Raw genomic sequence first — 15,576 nt, 5'->3', positions numbered from 1 at the left:
TGGTCTCTCTAATAAGTGAATAACCATCTCCTCTTTCTCTCTCTCTCTCTCTCTCTCTCTCTCTCATCAGATCGCGAAAACCGCGACCCAAATCTCTCTAGAAATCCATCGATTTCGCCGCTCCCATCTCCTCGCCCACCTGTGTCGCATCCTCCTCCTCATCGATCTCTCGCTCATCTGGCGCCCTCCGATTCGATCAGCCACCCATCCGATCTTGAGGCCGCCTGGCCGAGGCGCCCCGCTGGGTCCAGATTAGGGCTTGTATCTCGTCGCGTATTTATTGGGGGATTTTGGGATCTGTGGATGGGTGCGACGGGGGCGGATCTAGGGTTTGGAGGATCGGGAAGTTTCTAGGGTTTGAGCGATTACGGGGGAGGTGGCGGAGGAATTGAGGGTGGGGAATTGATGGTTCGCGCCGGAGGAGGGATCGGAACCACCAAAACCGGGGAAGATGCAAGGCTATGCATGGGCGGGAAGGTGAGGAAAGGAAACGGAGGCGGCACATGTGGCCAGTCCCCGCGCACGGCACAGCAGCTGCAGCTCTCCCACCGCCAGCGCCACTAGCTCCCCGATTGACCCCCTCGGCATCCGATTCCTTCCAGTCCTCAGCTGATTCTTTCATAAAGGTGCTTCTTTTTCGTGGATTTCGTTTCCTTTTCCTGGTGTTGATATGTCGACTAGGGAAAAAGTGGAATTTGGCGAGGTGTGGATGGGGGAATTTGGTGATTGGTTTTTTTTTTTAGTCTTTCGGATTTGTGGATCTTTGATCGAGCGTCTAGTCTTGATTCTCCATGCCGTAGGGGGTGGGTCTTTTTGATTTCTGGTTCCGTATGCATTAATTCTTTGTTATATCATCCGGATATTTCAGTATTTTTGTGCTTCAAGAGTTTTTGCGGAGCTTGCATATTCCTTTGCTCTCAGCTACTATGCGTTTTCTTTTTTATTTTCCCAAGTTTTTTCCTTGGTGTTTTGTATTGTGTAATTTTTGGAGTGTTTGTTACTATTTTCTCACTCAACTATGTGTTTTTCCCTTATGATCTCACAAGAAGAGGCTTTTGAGTTTTTCTGAGTTTTGTGTGCTTCAAAGAAATTATAAATCGTGCCAATAGTGTTCCTTATATAGAAGTTTTCATTTGGGATTTCTATGTTTACGGGAACTTTGCCAGTAAAATTTTGATTGTTTCACTTTGTTTAGGGATAATTTTTCCAAATACCAATCATAAACAACCCGCCATCAAGTCATGTCAGCCTCCTGCTTTTTCCAAATTATTTTCCTTCTACCGGACAGAATCTTAGTGTATCTATGAAACTCTAGTTTTAGGGGGAACAAGAGGGAATTGGAGAAGGAAAACATCTGCATGATGTATCATATTTTCAAAGTGGATTAGAAGTGTGTCTACCATAGTTGAACTCAGCTAGAAGTAATGACTGATTCTTAGGGATGTATGATGGCTTGTACAAATTTGCCATGGGAACTGGCTCACATCGTCACCTGTGTGTGATTAGAACAGGGGGCTTAATTGTGGATGGAGGGGTGCAGGGGAAAGTCCTATGTCCTTGAACCGTGCTTTTTCCCCCTATTATGGTTGAGAAATAGCGCTACATACATGGATTGTTTGATCATGGTATATCCCTTAGCTGCTGTCTAGTTTGTTATTGTGGTCGCCAGATGTGGCAACCCAGAATGTTTCAGTGTCATGATTCTGTTCTGTCTGTTCAGCCTTTATTTTTTGATATAAATATGCTCGCATCTTCTTTATGCGACATCCAAAACTTTCATCTGCTTTCTACTACATCTAATTTCTTTCCAAATACCAATTTTAGTCCAACTTTCATTGCTCAAGCTTAAGCTGTGGAACCAAAAGGTGGTTTTCTGTTGGAGGCTCATGGTAAGTGTATTTCTTGCCATAGTTGCATTAGTCAGGAGCATGTGAGTCATAAATGGAGGTTGGCATCATCATGATCATCAATCACTATATTGTTTGTTTATCCATTATATAGTTATGTTGAGGCCCATTTTTTAAGTTACTAGGTCCTCTCGTTTGTGATCTAGACTGATACTGTAAGAATCCCCAAGATTGTTATTTGCAAGTTAATTTATTAAATTAAGTTGCTGGTCTTTGATTTTGTGAGATAGCTGGTCATAGCAAGGAATTAACCAGCCTTTTCATGATTAAATCAATTTTCTTGTAGTCTACTGCCCTTACTTGGTTTCTTTAGTTTTCTGTCTGCAATAGGGATCAACATGTGTTGGAAAAAAGAGTGGTTGTCTTGATATTCTATTCCAACACCAAGGACTTTCCTATTTATGATTCGATTTGTTGTCTTGATATTCTATTCCAACAGCAATGACTATCCTATTTATGATTTGATTATTTTCGAGAAACTTCTCATCCTTATGTATTTTCTTAAATATTCTGATTGCAATGGGGATAAATGAGTTGAAAACAAAATAAAGTTGTTGGGGTGATCTTCTGTTCCTACGTCATATGTTGGTAGATTTCCCATTTTCTGTTCGAGCATTTACTGTGTTGCTGTTGCTTAACTTGCCATTTTCTTTCCTTTTGAGAATACTGAGATGCCATTACTTGCATGTCTAGCTTCCATATGCTTTATGGTTGTTTTAATCTAAGCTCGGAATTATAATTTCTACCACCATAATTTTCTTAGTTGTGCATTACTTGTGGTGAAGTTTCTCTTCTTTAGGCCATGAGAGGTTGGTGGTAGGAAAGAAGGTTAAACGATAATGTATCTTTAGTAATTCTTTCTTGTTCTGAGCATCCAGCCGCTAAGGAGTAATTGTGTCCACTCTTTCTAATTCTGAGCATGCAGCCTTTAAGGAGTCATTGTGTAGTCTGTACTGGTAACTTATTAAGGGCCAGACAAGGTGGCAAAGATCTTACCTCACTAGAAGAGGTAGTATTTTGGGAAAAGCTGAACATATGATGCTAGATCGAGGAACTAGGAATCCTTTTTTTTTAAAAAAAAATGACCAATTTTTATGAAGCTTTAGTCCTTTGGGATTAGAATATTATAATATTGTCCATTTTGTTACTATCATATTGTTAGAAAAATGAGATGATGGACCTATTATTATTATTATTTTAAAATTTTGATGTCCTGATGCATCTTTCAGAGTGTACTTAGAGAAGAGATCCATGCCTGTCCAATGGTGGAGACTGTAGAGACCTTTATGCTGCTTTTGAGGGTTGGTTTTGAACTCTGTAATGTTAGGAAGTGTTATATTGTGTTTGTTTTCAAAATAACACAAGATGGTAAATTTTGATGTTATATATTTTGATGTTATATGCTTTTATGTACTTTTAATTGTTTACTTTCTGTTGTATTGGTTGGAAAGAATAAAAAACAATAAATATATGAAAAGCCCTATATTTATATGATTTTCACCATTATTTATTTATCAGGAGGAATTGACTCGATTGGAAGTAGTGAGAAGCAATATTAAGGAACACTGTGGCCTTGGTTCTGGAAACGAGCCTGTGGCATATCAGGATTTGTAAAACCATATTTCTATAACTGTATTCCAACACCATGAAGAAGAAGTTTATTGCAATAATTTTTGGTACTTTTTTTTATCTGTTCTGAGTTGAACTCATAATTTTTTACTTCAGTGGTTTATTTTTCGAAGTTTATTATATGTGATGTGAGATAATTTTTGACTTCATGAGTAGCCCTTTTATGTTTAATAGCTGCCTATTTAATCAAGTGTCATGACATGCTAATAGCTAGATATGTTTATATGTTGCATTTGCTGTTTCCACAGAAGTTTTTAATTTGGGCAAAAAGTTAGGAAAAATTAACACTTGTAAATTCAGTTATTAGTAATTATCGTTCATATTTCTTTCTATATCTTATCTTTTTGGGCCATGAATTATTACAGAACTTTATTCTATCAACATGAGCTTATGGTTGGAGATAAACAATTTGAAATGCCCAATATTGCAGAAACATTAGGTTTGTCGCAGCTAGTTTGTTTTATACTGTGATAGTTTCAGTTGGCAGCATGGCAGCATTATTATTACTTTGAGACTGAATAACTTCTTGACTAAATGGTCAGATCATATTTATTGTAGGATTGCATGATGTGCTTTTTTTTTTCCTCCATGAATGGTTTACTTCATGGTTACTCAATTCATGCTCGACAAAATTTTAAATAGCAATTCATTTGATGCATTTTGAAGAAGTAATTCTCATATTTACTTAATCTTGTGGAATTATGCATGACTTAAAATATGGTATTCAAATGTACTGTTCAGAAAATTAGAGCCTCCATTAGATCAAATTTATTAGAAAAATGTGTACATAATATATGTGCATACATATAGAATTATAAATATATACACATACTTACATTGTTTATACATAGATACATATGCATGTGTATATATTCGTGCATATGATGTATATTCTTTGATATGCATATATTTTGCAACATATATGCATGCGTACACGTATAGATGGATATATACAAGTATGCATGTATATGCACATATTCATGTTGATGCATGTATTAATGGTTCATGTAAATGCGTATGCACATACATAGATTCATGCATATGTTCATTGAGATGTATAATATTTGCAACATATGTGCACATGTACATGTATTCGTGGACTTATTTAAGTATTCATATTATTTTGCACAGTGTATTTTAGGCATGCAGGTGTGCACACTTATGTATCATTTTGGTCAAGAGGGCACCATGTAGGACAAAAATAATTGCTAACTTATTAATTGGCGATTCCAGGATGAGCTTTTCTCCCTTGTTATGACTTGCATAATGTGAAGATATCAGTAAGTCTATTTTGTATCATGGGTGAAATTCATTGACAGCTTTGAGTTGCTTTATGTACCTTAGAGTTTGTTTGGCATCACTCATTTATGCTGCTTTTTCTTCCACTGCTGTTGGCTCCAAGAACCTTCTGAGTCTCTGATGTCATCAATTTAGACAGTAATACCTATTGTTGCATTGGATACGTTTGGCAGACCCTGCCAATCTAGATTGCACAGAAGAGTATACACCTATAAGATAATGATCATAGTTAAGATGATTTTTAATATTTATAAATGCATGTAATATGTTATTATAATGTTACAGGTATCCATGTATGGTTTATCACTTTGATCACCAGAATATGACAACAGAACAGTTTTATCTTTAACTCAAGCGATATACGAAAGGGGAACTAGTTAAATTCTGAAATATATGCATTTCCAATTTGATGCAATGTACAGCCGGTTGCATGACTTTATGTGTTTGTGTTTTGTCTAGTTTGGTCACCCATCAAACAATGGGAAAAGTAAGAATGGTAAAAGAATTTCTTGTTCAATCTTTATCAGAATGTTGATTTAATTGTTGATATGACAATTAACAAAATGCTTTTTCTTGCGAATGATAGAAGGTTTAGGTGAAGACTAATGGCCTATATGAGATAATTGGAGATGGTTTCTTATACAAGGAATTTGTTGTAAGTGATAATGATGGCCCTTGTGTTGATTCAGCATGTGCTTTTGGAAAAAAGAGTCCTGAGGTTTATTATTTGGTGGATATCATTGCTCAAAATGGCTTCCAAAAATGGACTGTTATTTTTGTGATCTATCTGAAATAGTTTTTTCTCGCAAATCACCAAATTTTGCCCATTTATTTGGAAAACAAAATGTTCACTTGTCCATTTTAATGACTATTTGAGTATGCTTTGTGGCAAGTTGGTTGTTGAATAGTATAGGTTTTTCCAAAAGATATAGAGCAATATTATAAAGGACCAATGCAAGCTTTTGATGCTGCTACTTTTTACAGGGTGCGGTTGCCTTGTTGTGTTTCCGATGTTTGACGCATGGCGTGTTTAAAAGAAATCTGTATACTTTAAAATAGAGGTTCCTATTGACTTCGATTGTAGATGCTAGTTGTTCAGATTTCTGCTGTCTGTTATATTAATTTCCCCTGCAATGTTTTCTTTTATAATCTATTGATTCCAACCTATGCATGCATTCACTTGTCAGTATATTGCTTTTGTAGTGGATGATTTAAGTTGTTAGCTATAGAATTATTCTACTACTGGTTGTATGCTGCTGGGATAATCTGGCTAGAACCTTCCTTACAGCAGATCCTTGATGTGCCTCTTTTGCATTTTGTCTTTGATACTTAATAAATAGGTGTTTGGGTATCTTTATGAAGTATGCATAAACCCAAAAAGTGTTGCAAAACTTGTTTAAAAATAGTAATATAGCATCCTGGGAAAAATGAAGTCGATCAATTAGTCTTCATTGTAACAGTAATGTTTATAAATTGCATCAGTTTCTACAGTGTTTAATTGTGTATTACAAGCATTTAGTTTGCTAAGCTTCTGGATGAATGACATCAATTATAAGTAGATTTATACAAATTGCTGAACTTCTATTGCAGCTTTTGTTTGATATATGGAATAAGGATTGATATACAAAATTTTCTAGGTAGTTCGAAGTCAATTTAATGTTTTGTGCAGTGTGGAACTAACATATAGTGCTATTAGATTGGAAGTTCCTTTTGCTTGAACTTTTAGCAGAGAATATTTTTTATGCACTGTTGCTCTGTGATCAGTTTTATCCTTGTGCAAGTTTTTAAATATGTCAGATACGTGGATTTATACAAATGCCTTTTTAGATGGTCTTGTTTGATCACTGTGCATAGACATGCTATGTTTAATTCATTCTTTAAAATCTAGCTGTCCATTGTGATAAATCTTTTCCTTCAGTTATGATAGAAAGAATTACCATTTATGTTCTGTAAATACTGAAATTTTTGAATATCTGTGCAAGCAATTCTCTAGTTTGAGTTGTCAACTGATTAGTGTACTTTTTTTCATAATCTATTTCCTTGTTGCTTTCTGTTCAACTTTTCTCTTCTTGATTCCAATGTCCGATGCTTTTTATTGTCAGTATGTTTTCAGCTTAAGAAATGGAGCAGGGGTTTTCCTTATGCATATTCTTTTTGCATGTCTACATATGGTTATGTTTATTTCCTGTGAATCGATATGGATATTTATATTTTTGATATGTATGTGGGTGTTGCTCCCATTGGCTATGTATTTTTCCAAATTTAAGTATTTTTAAATTATATCCTAAATTATGTTTTTTGTTGATTGAATGTTAGAACTGGTATGCTAATATCTAATATATGGATTTGGAGTTCATATCAGTTAATACTAAGGACGACTGAGAAGTTGGATTGGTAAATTGGTAAATATGGTGCCCTTATTAAAATTTGTTGGTCTATGTCTGTACATTTAATTTGCTTAAGCATTGTGGGAATGTTTTTTGTTTCTTGAACTGAAGTTCTTCTGTTGTTCTTTTACTTTGCATTTATACTACCATAGAGACTGTTTATTGCTTTTGTTAATTTTTTCCTGGTGTTTCTGTTTTTTTGTAGGATGGGCGTAAAATTCGAGTTGGTGATTGTGCTCTTTTCCAGGCTGTCAATGCTCCACCTTTCATTGGAATAATTCGTTGGTTTTCAGCAGGCAAAGAGGCTTATCTTGAGTTATGTGTAAATTGGCTTTACAGACCTGCTGACGTAAAGCTTGCCAAAGGGATATCACCTGAAGCTGCACCAAACGAGGTCTTCTACTCATTTCACAAGGACGTGATTTCAGCTGCCACATTGCTTCATCCATGTAAAGTTGCATTTTTGCGTAAAGGTGTTGACCTTCCAGCAGGGATATCATCATTTGTGTGTAGGCGAGTATATGATACTGCAAACAAGTGTTTGTGGTGGCTAACTGATCAGGATTATATCAATGTGAGTGTTGTAGCTTTCTAGCATCTTTCTGCATGGATAAGGCAATGGATACATACGTACGCTTGTTTTTCCTTTTTATGTTAAATTCTAGTTATCGATTATTCCTCTTCTTCTTATTATTTTTAACTCAGGAGCGTCAGGAAGAAGTAGATCAACTTTTAGATAGAACACGACTAGAGATGCATGCAGCAGTGCAGTCAGGCGGGCGTTCACCGAAACCTCTGAATGGTCCTGCATCCACACAACAGTTGAAATCTGGTTCAGATAGCGTACAAAATAGTGGCACCTCCATTCCTCAGTCTAAGGGGAAGAAGAGGGACAGAGGTGATCAGGGCACGGAGCCTATTAAACGTGAGCGGTCTGCTAAGACGGAGGATGGTGATTTTGCTAACTTTAAGTTTGATGGCATGATAAAAGATGAAATTGCGAAAATAACAGAAAAAGGTGGGCTTGTAAACACTGAAGGGGTGGAGAAACTGGTGAATCTCATGCAACTTGATAGAAATGAGAGAAAAATAGACCTGGCCGGTAGGATAATGCTTGCAGATGTGATTGCGGCCACTGATAAATATGAGTGCCTTGGTAGATTTGTGCAGCTCAGGGGTGTTCCTGTTCTGGATGATTGGCTTCAGGAGGCACACAAAGGTAAAACTGGCGATGGCAACAGTCCCAAGGAAAGTGATAAAGCCACTGAGGAACTGCTGCTTGCTCTGCTTCGTGCTCTGGAGAAGTTGCCTGTAAATCTTCATGCTTTACGGACTTGCAACATTGGTAAGTCGGTTAATCACTTACGCAGTCATAAAAACTTGGAGATCCACAAGAAGGCTAGGAGTCTTGTTGACACTTGGAAGAAACGAGTTGATGCAGAAATGACAAAGAACAATGATGCGAAATCTGTAGGGTCAAGCCAGGCTGTAGCATGGCCTGGTAAGACAGGTTTTCCTGAAGTTTCTCATGCTGGAAGCAGACGTCCTGGATTAAATGAGGTAACTGTGAAAAGCCCCGGTCAGCCTTCTGCTTGTAAAACTCCACCTGGTAAACTTGGTAATTCAGATCCTGTGGCCAAGCCAAGTCCGTTTACATCAGGATCTTTAAAACAATCACCTTTGCCTGCTTTGGGGGCTATTGGCTTGAAGGATCCACTTGGCAAAACAAGTGGTGGCACTGGGACTCAGGAGTTGCCACCAGCAGTGGTGAAAGAAGAAAAGAGCAGCAGTTCGAGTCAGTCTCAGAACAATAGCCAGTCTTGTTCTAGTGATCATAAAAAAATGGGTTCTTCATGGAAAGAGGATGCAAGGAGTTCAACTGCTGGCTCAATGAATGCTAGCAAGATCTCTGGTACTTCTTCTCGCCACCGAAGGTCTGGCAATGGGCTTCTGGGAACAAGTAATTCTGGAATTCAGAAGGAACCTAATTTGGGTAAGTCTGGTTCTCTTAACAGGACTACAACACTGGATAAAGCATCACAATCTGGATTGACATGTGAAAAGTCACTTGATGTACCTGTTGCAGATCATGGAAATAGCCACAGGTTGATTGTTAGGCTTCCTAACCCTGGTCGCAGTCCTGCCCGAAGTGCAAGTGGAGGTTCATTTGAGGACCCTTCAGTGACAGGGAGCAGAGCATCGTCACCTGGTGTTCCTGATAAACATGAGCATAATGATCGTAAAATGAAACTGAGGAGCGATGCTTGTCGGTCTCATGTTGCCACCAATGCAAATATAGAGACATGGGAGAGCAATGATGTGAAGGAGGGGGTGGTTGGATCTGATGAAGGTGACAGATCGCCAACAATTCTTGATGAAGAACGCAGGAGCGCTGATGAAACTGGAAAGATCTCTGATATTCCAAGAACTGCCTGTTCATCCTCTGGGAATGAAAAAGGGGTTTTTTTGCCTGAATCCAGGACAAGGAACTCTTTCAGCTCTATAAATGCACTGATTGAAAGCTGTGCAAAATATTCTGAATCTAGTGTTCCTTTATCGGCTGGGGATGATATAGGAATGAATTTACTTGCTAGTGTGGCTGCTGGGGAAATGTCAAAGTCTGACTTTATTTCTCCCACTGGCTCACCTGGAACTTCACCTGTGGTTGAGGACCACTGTACTGGTAATAATGAGGCCAAGTCAAGACTGTCATGTGATGATGGTGTTGCCCAGAGTCATGCCCAGTCTGATGAAACTGCTGATATTGACTCGGAGAAACATGGGAAGAGTGTTGGTTCTGTGTTAGCAAGGGTTGAGTCGCAACAGGCAGGCATCAACTTTTCAGGTGATGAAAAAATCATCATGCCATTGCAGGATAAGATATTGACAGGCGAGCAAGCCAAGCAGTCACCTGTTTCCAGTACAAGTTTTCATAAAACTTCAGATTCTTCTATAAAACCAGAAGGGAAACTCGAGGAAGAGAGAGCTGATAGATGTTATTCTATGTCTAGTCCATCAAATGTGAAGGAGGAGACTGAAGGTGATGGAGCTTATCTACACCGGGACAGATTGATGACTAGTGGGCAGGTTACTGATAGTCTCACAGATTGTAAGACTAAGTTAATGAGTCAACCAATGGATGAGAGTAAGCCCATTGATTATGCTCGTGAAAAGATTGTAGAGGGCAGTATGTGCACTTCTGGAGTTGTTTGCAACACCTTGGCGGGTGCTTGTGAGTTTGAAAAGACTGCTTCAGGCAGAAAATCTGAGAAGCTGGTTGAAGAATCTCCCTCTTGTCCTCCCATTGACAAAGAACTGCCTGGTGGTGCCACCTTAACGGACCAGCAGCAACCTTCCGTTGCGGCAAATCATGCAGAGGCTTTAGATAGAAGTGCTGATGATGCTGTTGCTCTTTCTGGTGCTGATGAAGTTCTTTGTCCTGAAAATGATGATGAGTCCAAGACCAAGAAGTCTGATAACTTGAGGGCTGGTGATTTGGACCTCAGTAACACTGAAAAGAAAGAAAGTTTGAGTGTTGCCACTTCAAGCATCAATGAACGAGTTGCATCAACCATAGTCCCACCTATCTCTGGCAATGGGGTGGATGATAACTTAGAAATAAAGCAGCCTCTTGAGGTCTGCCTTACTGGATCTTCTGACAATCAGCTTCCGTGCAGTATTCCTCCCCAAGAAACTGAGCGATGTGCAAAGTCTTCTGGTTCTAAGATATCTGGAGCTGATGCTGATGGAAAGGAGGAGCTTGTGTCTTCTGCAGAGGCTTCTTCATTGGCTGTTACAGCTGATCCAGATGTTTCGGCTAAGCTCGACTTTGATTTAAATGAAGGCATCCCTGGAGATGATGGGAACCAAGGCGAGCAAGCTACCTCAGCTGCACCAATATGTTCATCTGCAGTTCGTATGCCTAACCTGCCTCCATTTGCATCTCCCAAGTTAAGTGCCTTGCCTGCTCCAATCACAGTGGCTGCTCCCGCAAAGGGACCGTTTGTTCCACCTGAAAATTTGTTGAAGACAAAGGCTGAGCCTGGGTGGAAAGGTTCAGCTGCCACCAGTGCATTTCGCCCCGCTGAACCGCGAAAGGTTTTTGAGATGCCACTTAGTACTTCTGATGTCCCAACATCTGATGCTGCAGGGAAGCAGGTTCGTCCACCTTTGGACATCGATCTGAATATAGCTGATGAGAGAGTACTTGAGGACTTGGGTTCTCAGAGCTCTGCTCAGACAACAGGCTCTGAATCAGGAGCCATTAGCAATCATGAGGCACCCACACGAACTGCTGGGGGACTTGATCTTGATTTAAATAGAGCTGATGAGGGCACAGAAAATGGGCAGTTCGTAGCAAGCACCAGTCAGAGGTTAGAAGTGCCACTTTTGCCGGTAAGACCAGCACCTGGAGGATTCTCTAATGGGGAGGCCAACGTATCAAGGGACTTTGATCTTAATAATGGACCAGGACTTGATGAAGTGGGTTCAGAACCTGCACCGAGGAGCCAGCATGCCAAGAGCAGCAGCAGTGTGCCCTTCTTACCGCCAGTAGCAGGCCTCAGAATGAACAATGCTGAACTAGGCAATGTATCGTCTTGGTTTCCTTCGGGTAATTCCTATCCAGCTGTTGCTATACCATCTTTCTTGCCGGAGAGAGGGGAGCAGCCTTACCCTATTGTTGCAGCTCCAGGGGCCCAGAGGATTTTGGGGTCAGTTACGGGTGGTGGCACATTTGGAAATGATATTTACAGAACCCCAGTGCTGTCATCATCTCCAGCCATGGCCTTTTCCCCTGCTACAGCATTTCCATATGCTGGCTTCCCTTTTGGCTCCAGTTTTCCTCTAGCGTCGACTTCTTTCACAGGTGGATCAACAACCTATGTTGATTCATCATCTGGAGGTGCTTCATGCTTTCCTGCCATTTCATCACAGCTTGTTGGACCAGCAGGTGCTGTCTCGTCCCATTATCAAAGGTCTTATGTGATAAACCTTCCAGAAGGTAGTTCTAGTGGTGGATCTGATAACAGTAGAAAGTGGGCCAGACAAGGTCTTGATCTCAATGCAGGTCCAGGGAGTGCAGATATGGAAGGAAAAGATGACAGATTGCCTTCAGCATCGAGACAGCTCTTGGTTGCCGGTACTCAGGCTTTTGTGGAGGAGCAGGCAAGGATGTACCAGGTGCCAGGTGGGGGTCTGAAGAGGAAAGAGCCTGAAGGAGGTTGGGATGCAGAGAGATCTGGTTACAAGCAACTTTCGTGGCAGTAAGGTCGTCTCAGGGGAAAACATTTCTTTGATGACTTGAGGATCTGGTGAGCCACCAGCTACTCTCTTTTTTTTCTTCCCCCCTTATGGCCGTGAAAGTGTAATAGTGTTTATTGTATATGAATTTTTTTATTCTGGTGCATATGGATGAGTTAGACCTTAATTTGCAGGCACAAGCGTTTGTGGACTCTCTTTCCTGTATTGCTTTCGCACTAAGTTATACACACACAATGTCACATGCGTCCTGGTGTTTGCCTCGAGGATGATGTGGAACTCTTTTCAGAGGGAATCAAACCTTGCTGTAATTCATGTAAATTTGAGATATGATGCTCTTTAAGAAACAATTTTCATGGCTTCAGCAGATGCTTAGCTCCTTTTAGCATAAATGGGCGTTTGCTGGTTTACTCAAGGAGGGTATATATGGCTGGCCTTGGAGGATGGTTGGTAAGTGATATCTATCTTACTATTTCAATTCTCTGTCATGTCTTCCACCAAAGCCACTGTAATTAAGTGCACCTTGTTGGTCAGAGTAGCTCGTTTGTATAATCTCTCTCCTGGTGGGTGGTCTTGCAGCTGTACATCTTCGCCTGCATTTGCTCCAAAGAATTGACATTATAATGCTACAGTTGGACAATTAAATATGCCATCTGGGCACCTCTCCCAGTGGTACAGGACTCATCTTCCTTGTTTGAATCACCAAGGCATGACCTTGTGTCGTTTGTATGTCTAGTTTTATCAACCTTGCAATAATATAGCCTCACTTCCAAGTTTGGTCTGTTGAACTTTGCCATATCAGAAGATTTGGCAGCCAATCATGTAGGGGTTATGAGTTGTAGTTAAAGCATGTTTTATGTCTTGTTGAACGTTAATTGCTTGAGCCATTTCATTCTTAGGGCAGGATTCGGAGGTGGATACAATCTGAAGGTTCGCTAAATATAATCTCACTTCCAAATTTCGCCTGTTGAACTTTGTCATGACAGAAGATTTTGCAGCCAACCATGTAGTGGTTTGAGCTGTAGTTAAAACATGTTTTATGTATTATTGAATGACAATGACTAGAGCCATTTTATTGTTAGGGCAGGATTTGCAAATATTATTTTCTTGATTTTGCTTAAGATGGGTTTCTATGGCAGGTTTAAGTATTTGCTGGTGGATTTAAATGAGCTGCATTTTTTTCCCCTGTTTTTTCATTACTCTCTTGGCAGAAATTGCATGCCATCTGAATGCTGTGAGCCTTTAACAAAGCAGTTCAGAGAAAATTATTTTATCACATGTTTGCTGTTTAGCATTTTTGAAGGTCCCGGTTTCATTTCTTGATCGGTACAGCCTTCTGTTGCTGTCTGTCTTGTTATCGATCTTTTGGGTCTTGGCATAATCCCGCTTTTATTATCTCTCTTCGAGATCTGGTAGGCATATCTGCCATGTGGTTCATGTATATTCTGAATGCTGCATATGTATATATCAATGAGTCTAAGATTCTGGTGTTAAATGGACGTCTTGGAGTTACTTGTGTTTGATTGTGATCCTTAGGTGAGCTTAAGACAGACTTCTAACTTAATGCATGGATATAATGGTCTCAAAGAAAGGAGTTCTGTGGTAGTCATTGTTGGGATCCACCTTTTGCATAGTTTCGACTGCATCGAGTTGCATGGTGATGTCAGAATGATTGTATTTGTTTAGTTTTGTTTAAATTTTACTGGTGCTTTTGTATCATTTCTAATGCAGTGTAGGATGGGACGTAATCTTGGTACAAGTATTCTAAGCTATTGATCTTTAAACATCTGGGATTTAGAATGAGGGCTAAAAAAAAATGTTTATGGTAGATTGCCTTTCCTTCAACATGGTCTGCTGGTGTAAATGTGGAAAAGAATGTGCTGTATCCTCGGAACACTGGTCCAAGCCGTGCCACAAGATGCGTGACTCACTGCAGTACGTGCGGTGGATGCTATGCATCGAGGCAGTTTGCTGGTGATGATCTTTGAATTTGCATATGTTTATGTTTGATATGTCCAGGGACGCTTGTTTTAGTGATCTGATTCTGCCGAGCACATGAGGAACGTCTGATTTGCCCATGGATATGCTGAGGATCCAATATTCGTGGATGTAATTGTTTTATTGACCACTTCGTTCACTGAGTAGGGCATGGGGAAAAATTGAACCATTGGTTTGTGTTGGGAAATACCGACCGACCGATCGATCGATGGTCGGAGGGACCGACCGACCGACTTACGGTCGGACGGACCGACCGACCGACCGACGGTCGGAGGGATCGACCGACCGACGGTCGAGGGGACCGACCGACTGACGGCCGGAGCGACCGACTGACGGGCGCCATCACCAGCCAATTGACGGTCCATCACCGACTGAGGATATGTCGGGCATATCCTTCCCGACCGACTGAATTCGGAGGTCTGATGGCCGACTCGCGTAAGACTCACCGACCAACGGAGGGGCCCGACGCCATTCAGCTGGCCACCGACCTAGGGTCGGTCGACTCCTTCGATCGCCGTACAGCCGTCAGAGCTTGTCAGTCCTGACAGCCGCGTGCGGCGCGGCCATCTAGGGATATTGTCCCGCCGAGGGCATTGTCAACCCTGACGATTTGACAGTCCCACGGCGACATGACACTTTCACGACGATTCTGACAGTCTACAGTGAGTTGATAGTTTCTCACTTGTCTGCGCCATTAATGACGGCGCCATACCGTGCTCCACTATATAACTCGGGGAAGGCAACAGTGCAAGGGATCCGCTCTCCCCCCATTTCTCGACTCCAAAACCACAGGCTCGCTCCTCTCTCCCTCGATCGAGCTCTCTGTCTTCATTTCACTGTTGTCCAGTCACCTCTCTGATTTGACCATCGGAGGGTCTCCGTCGGAGCCGCCTCCGGTCAGTGTGGACTTCTCGTTTTTGTAGGTACACGTTCTCCGACGATCGGACGACGAGACGATTGGCCGCAACAGTTTGCATCTGAAAAATCTGCTCCTTGTACTGCCGGGGCTGAGGAGCTGATTTTATGAGATGTTATTTTTTATTATTATTGTTGAGAGAGAGGTCAGAAAGGTATTGAGCTGCCAAATAGGGGTTTCT

At 40.8% G+C, this 15,576-nt stretch overlaps 1 protein-coding gene across 7 annotated transcripts; it reads left to right on the top strand.

Moving 5' to 3' along the window:
• On the top strand, positions 1 to 13,356 carry LOC105050306 (uncharacterized). Of its 7 annotated transcripts, none has more exons than XR_012143251.1 (6): positions 1 to 626; positions 3,137 to 3,208; positions 7,428 to 7,796; positions 7,928 to 12,534; positions 12,658 to 12,931; positions 13,061 to 13,254. XR_012143251.1 is itself a non-coding variant. In XM_073261693.1 (6 exons), exons 1-5 carry the CDS (start codon positions 462 to 464, stop codon positions 12,488 to 12,490), a joined length of 5,076 nt encoding a protein of 1,691 aa, XP_073117794.1. In that variant the 5' UTR covers positions 1 to 461; the 3' UTR covers positions 12,491 to 12,534; positions 12,658 to 13,356. The 7 variants fall into 7 exon arrangements, 5 of the variants coding, with proteins under 5 accessions (XP_073117794.1, XP_073117793.1, XP_010928569.1 ...); XR_012143250.1 differs by having other exon boundaries at positions 13,021 to 13,254; XM_073261693.1 differs by having other exon boundaries at positions 7,928 to 9,215; positions 9,309 to 12,534; positions 12,658 to 13,356.
• The last annotated feature ends 2,220 nt before the right edge of the window (positions 13,357 to 15,576 follow it).

This window comes from Elaeis guineensis, chromosome 8, assembly GCF_000442705.2.
Source record: "Elaeis guineensis isolate ETL-2024a chromosome 8, EG11, whole genome shotgun sequence".
NCBI lineage: Eukaryota > Viridiplantae > Streptophyta > Magnoliopsida > Arecales > Arecaceae > Elaeis > Elaeis guineensis.
Note: the sequence above shows the minus strand (reverse complement) of the source record. Positions and strands in the feature narration are given on the sequence as shown.

Excerpts from the sequence above, each read along its gene's own strand:
- LOC105050306 (XM_073261692.1), top strand. The coding sequence starts at position 462 with ATGCATGGGCGGGAAGGTGAGGAAAGGAAACGGAGGCGGCACATGTGG. Across the intron at positions 627-3,136 it reads CAGCTGATTCTTTCATAAAG|AGTGTACTTAGAGAAGAGAT; the intron begins GTGCTTCTTTTT and ends TGCATCTTTCAG. Across the intron at positions 3,209-7,427 it reads CCTTTATGCTGCTTTTGAGG|GATGGGCGTAAAATTCGAGT; the intron begins GTTGGTTTTGAA and ends GTTTTTTTGTAG.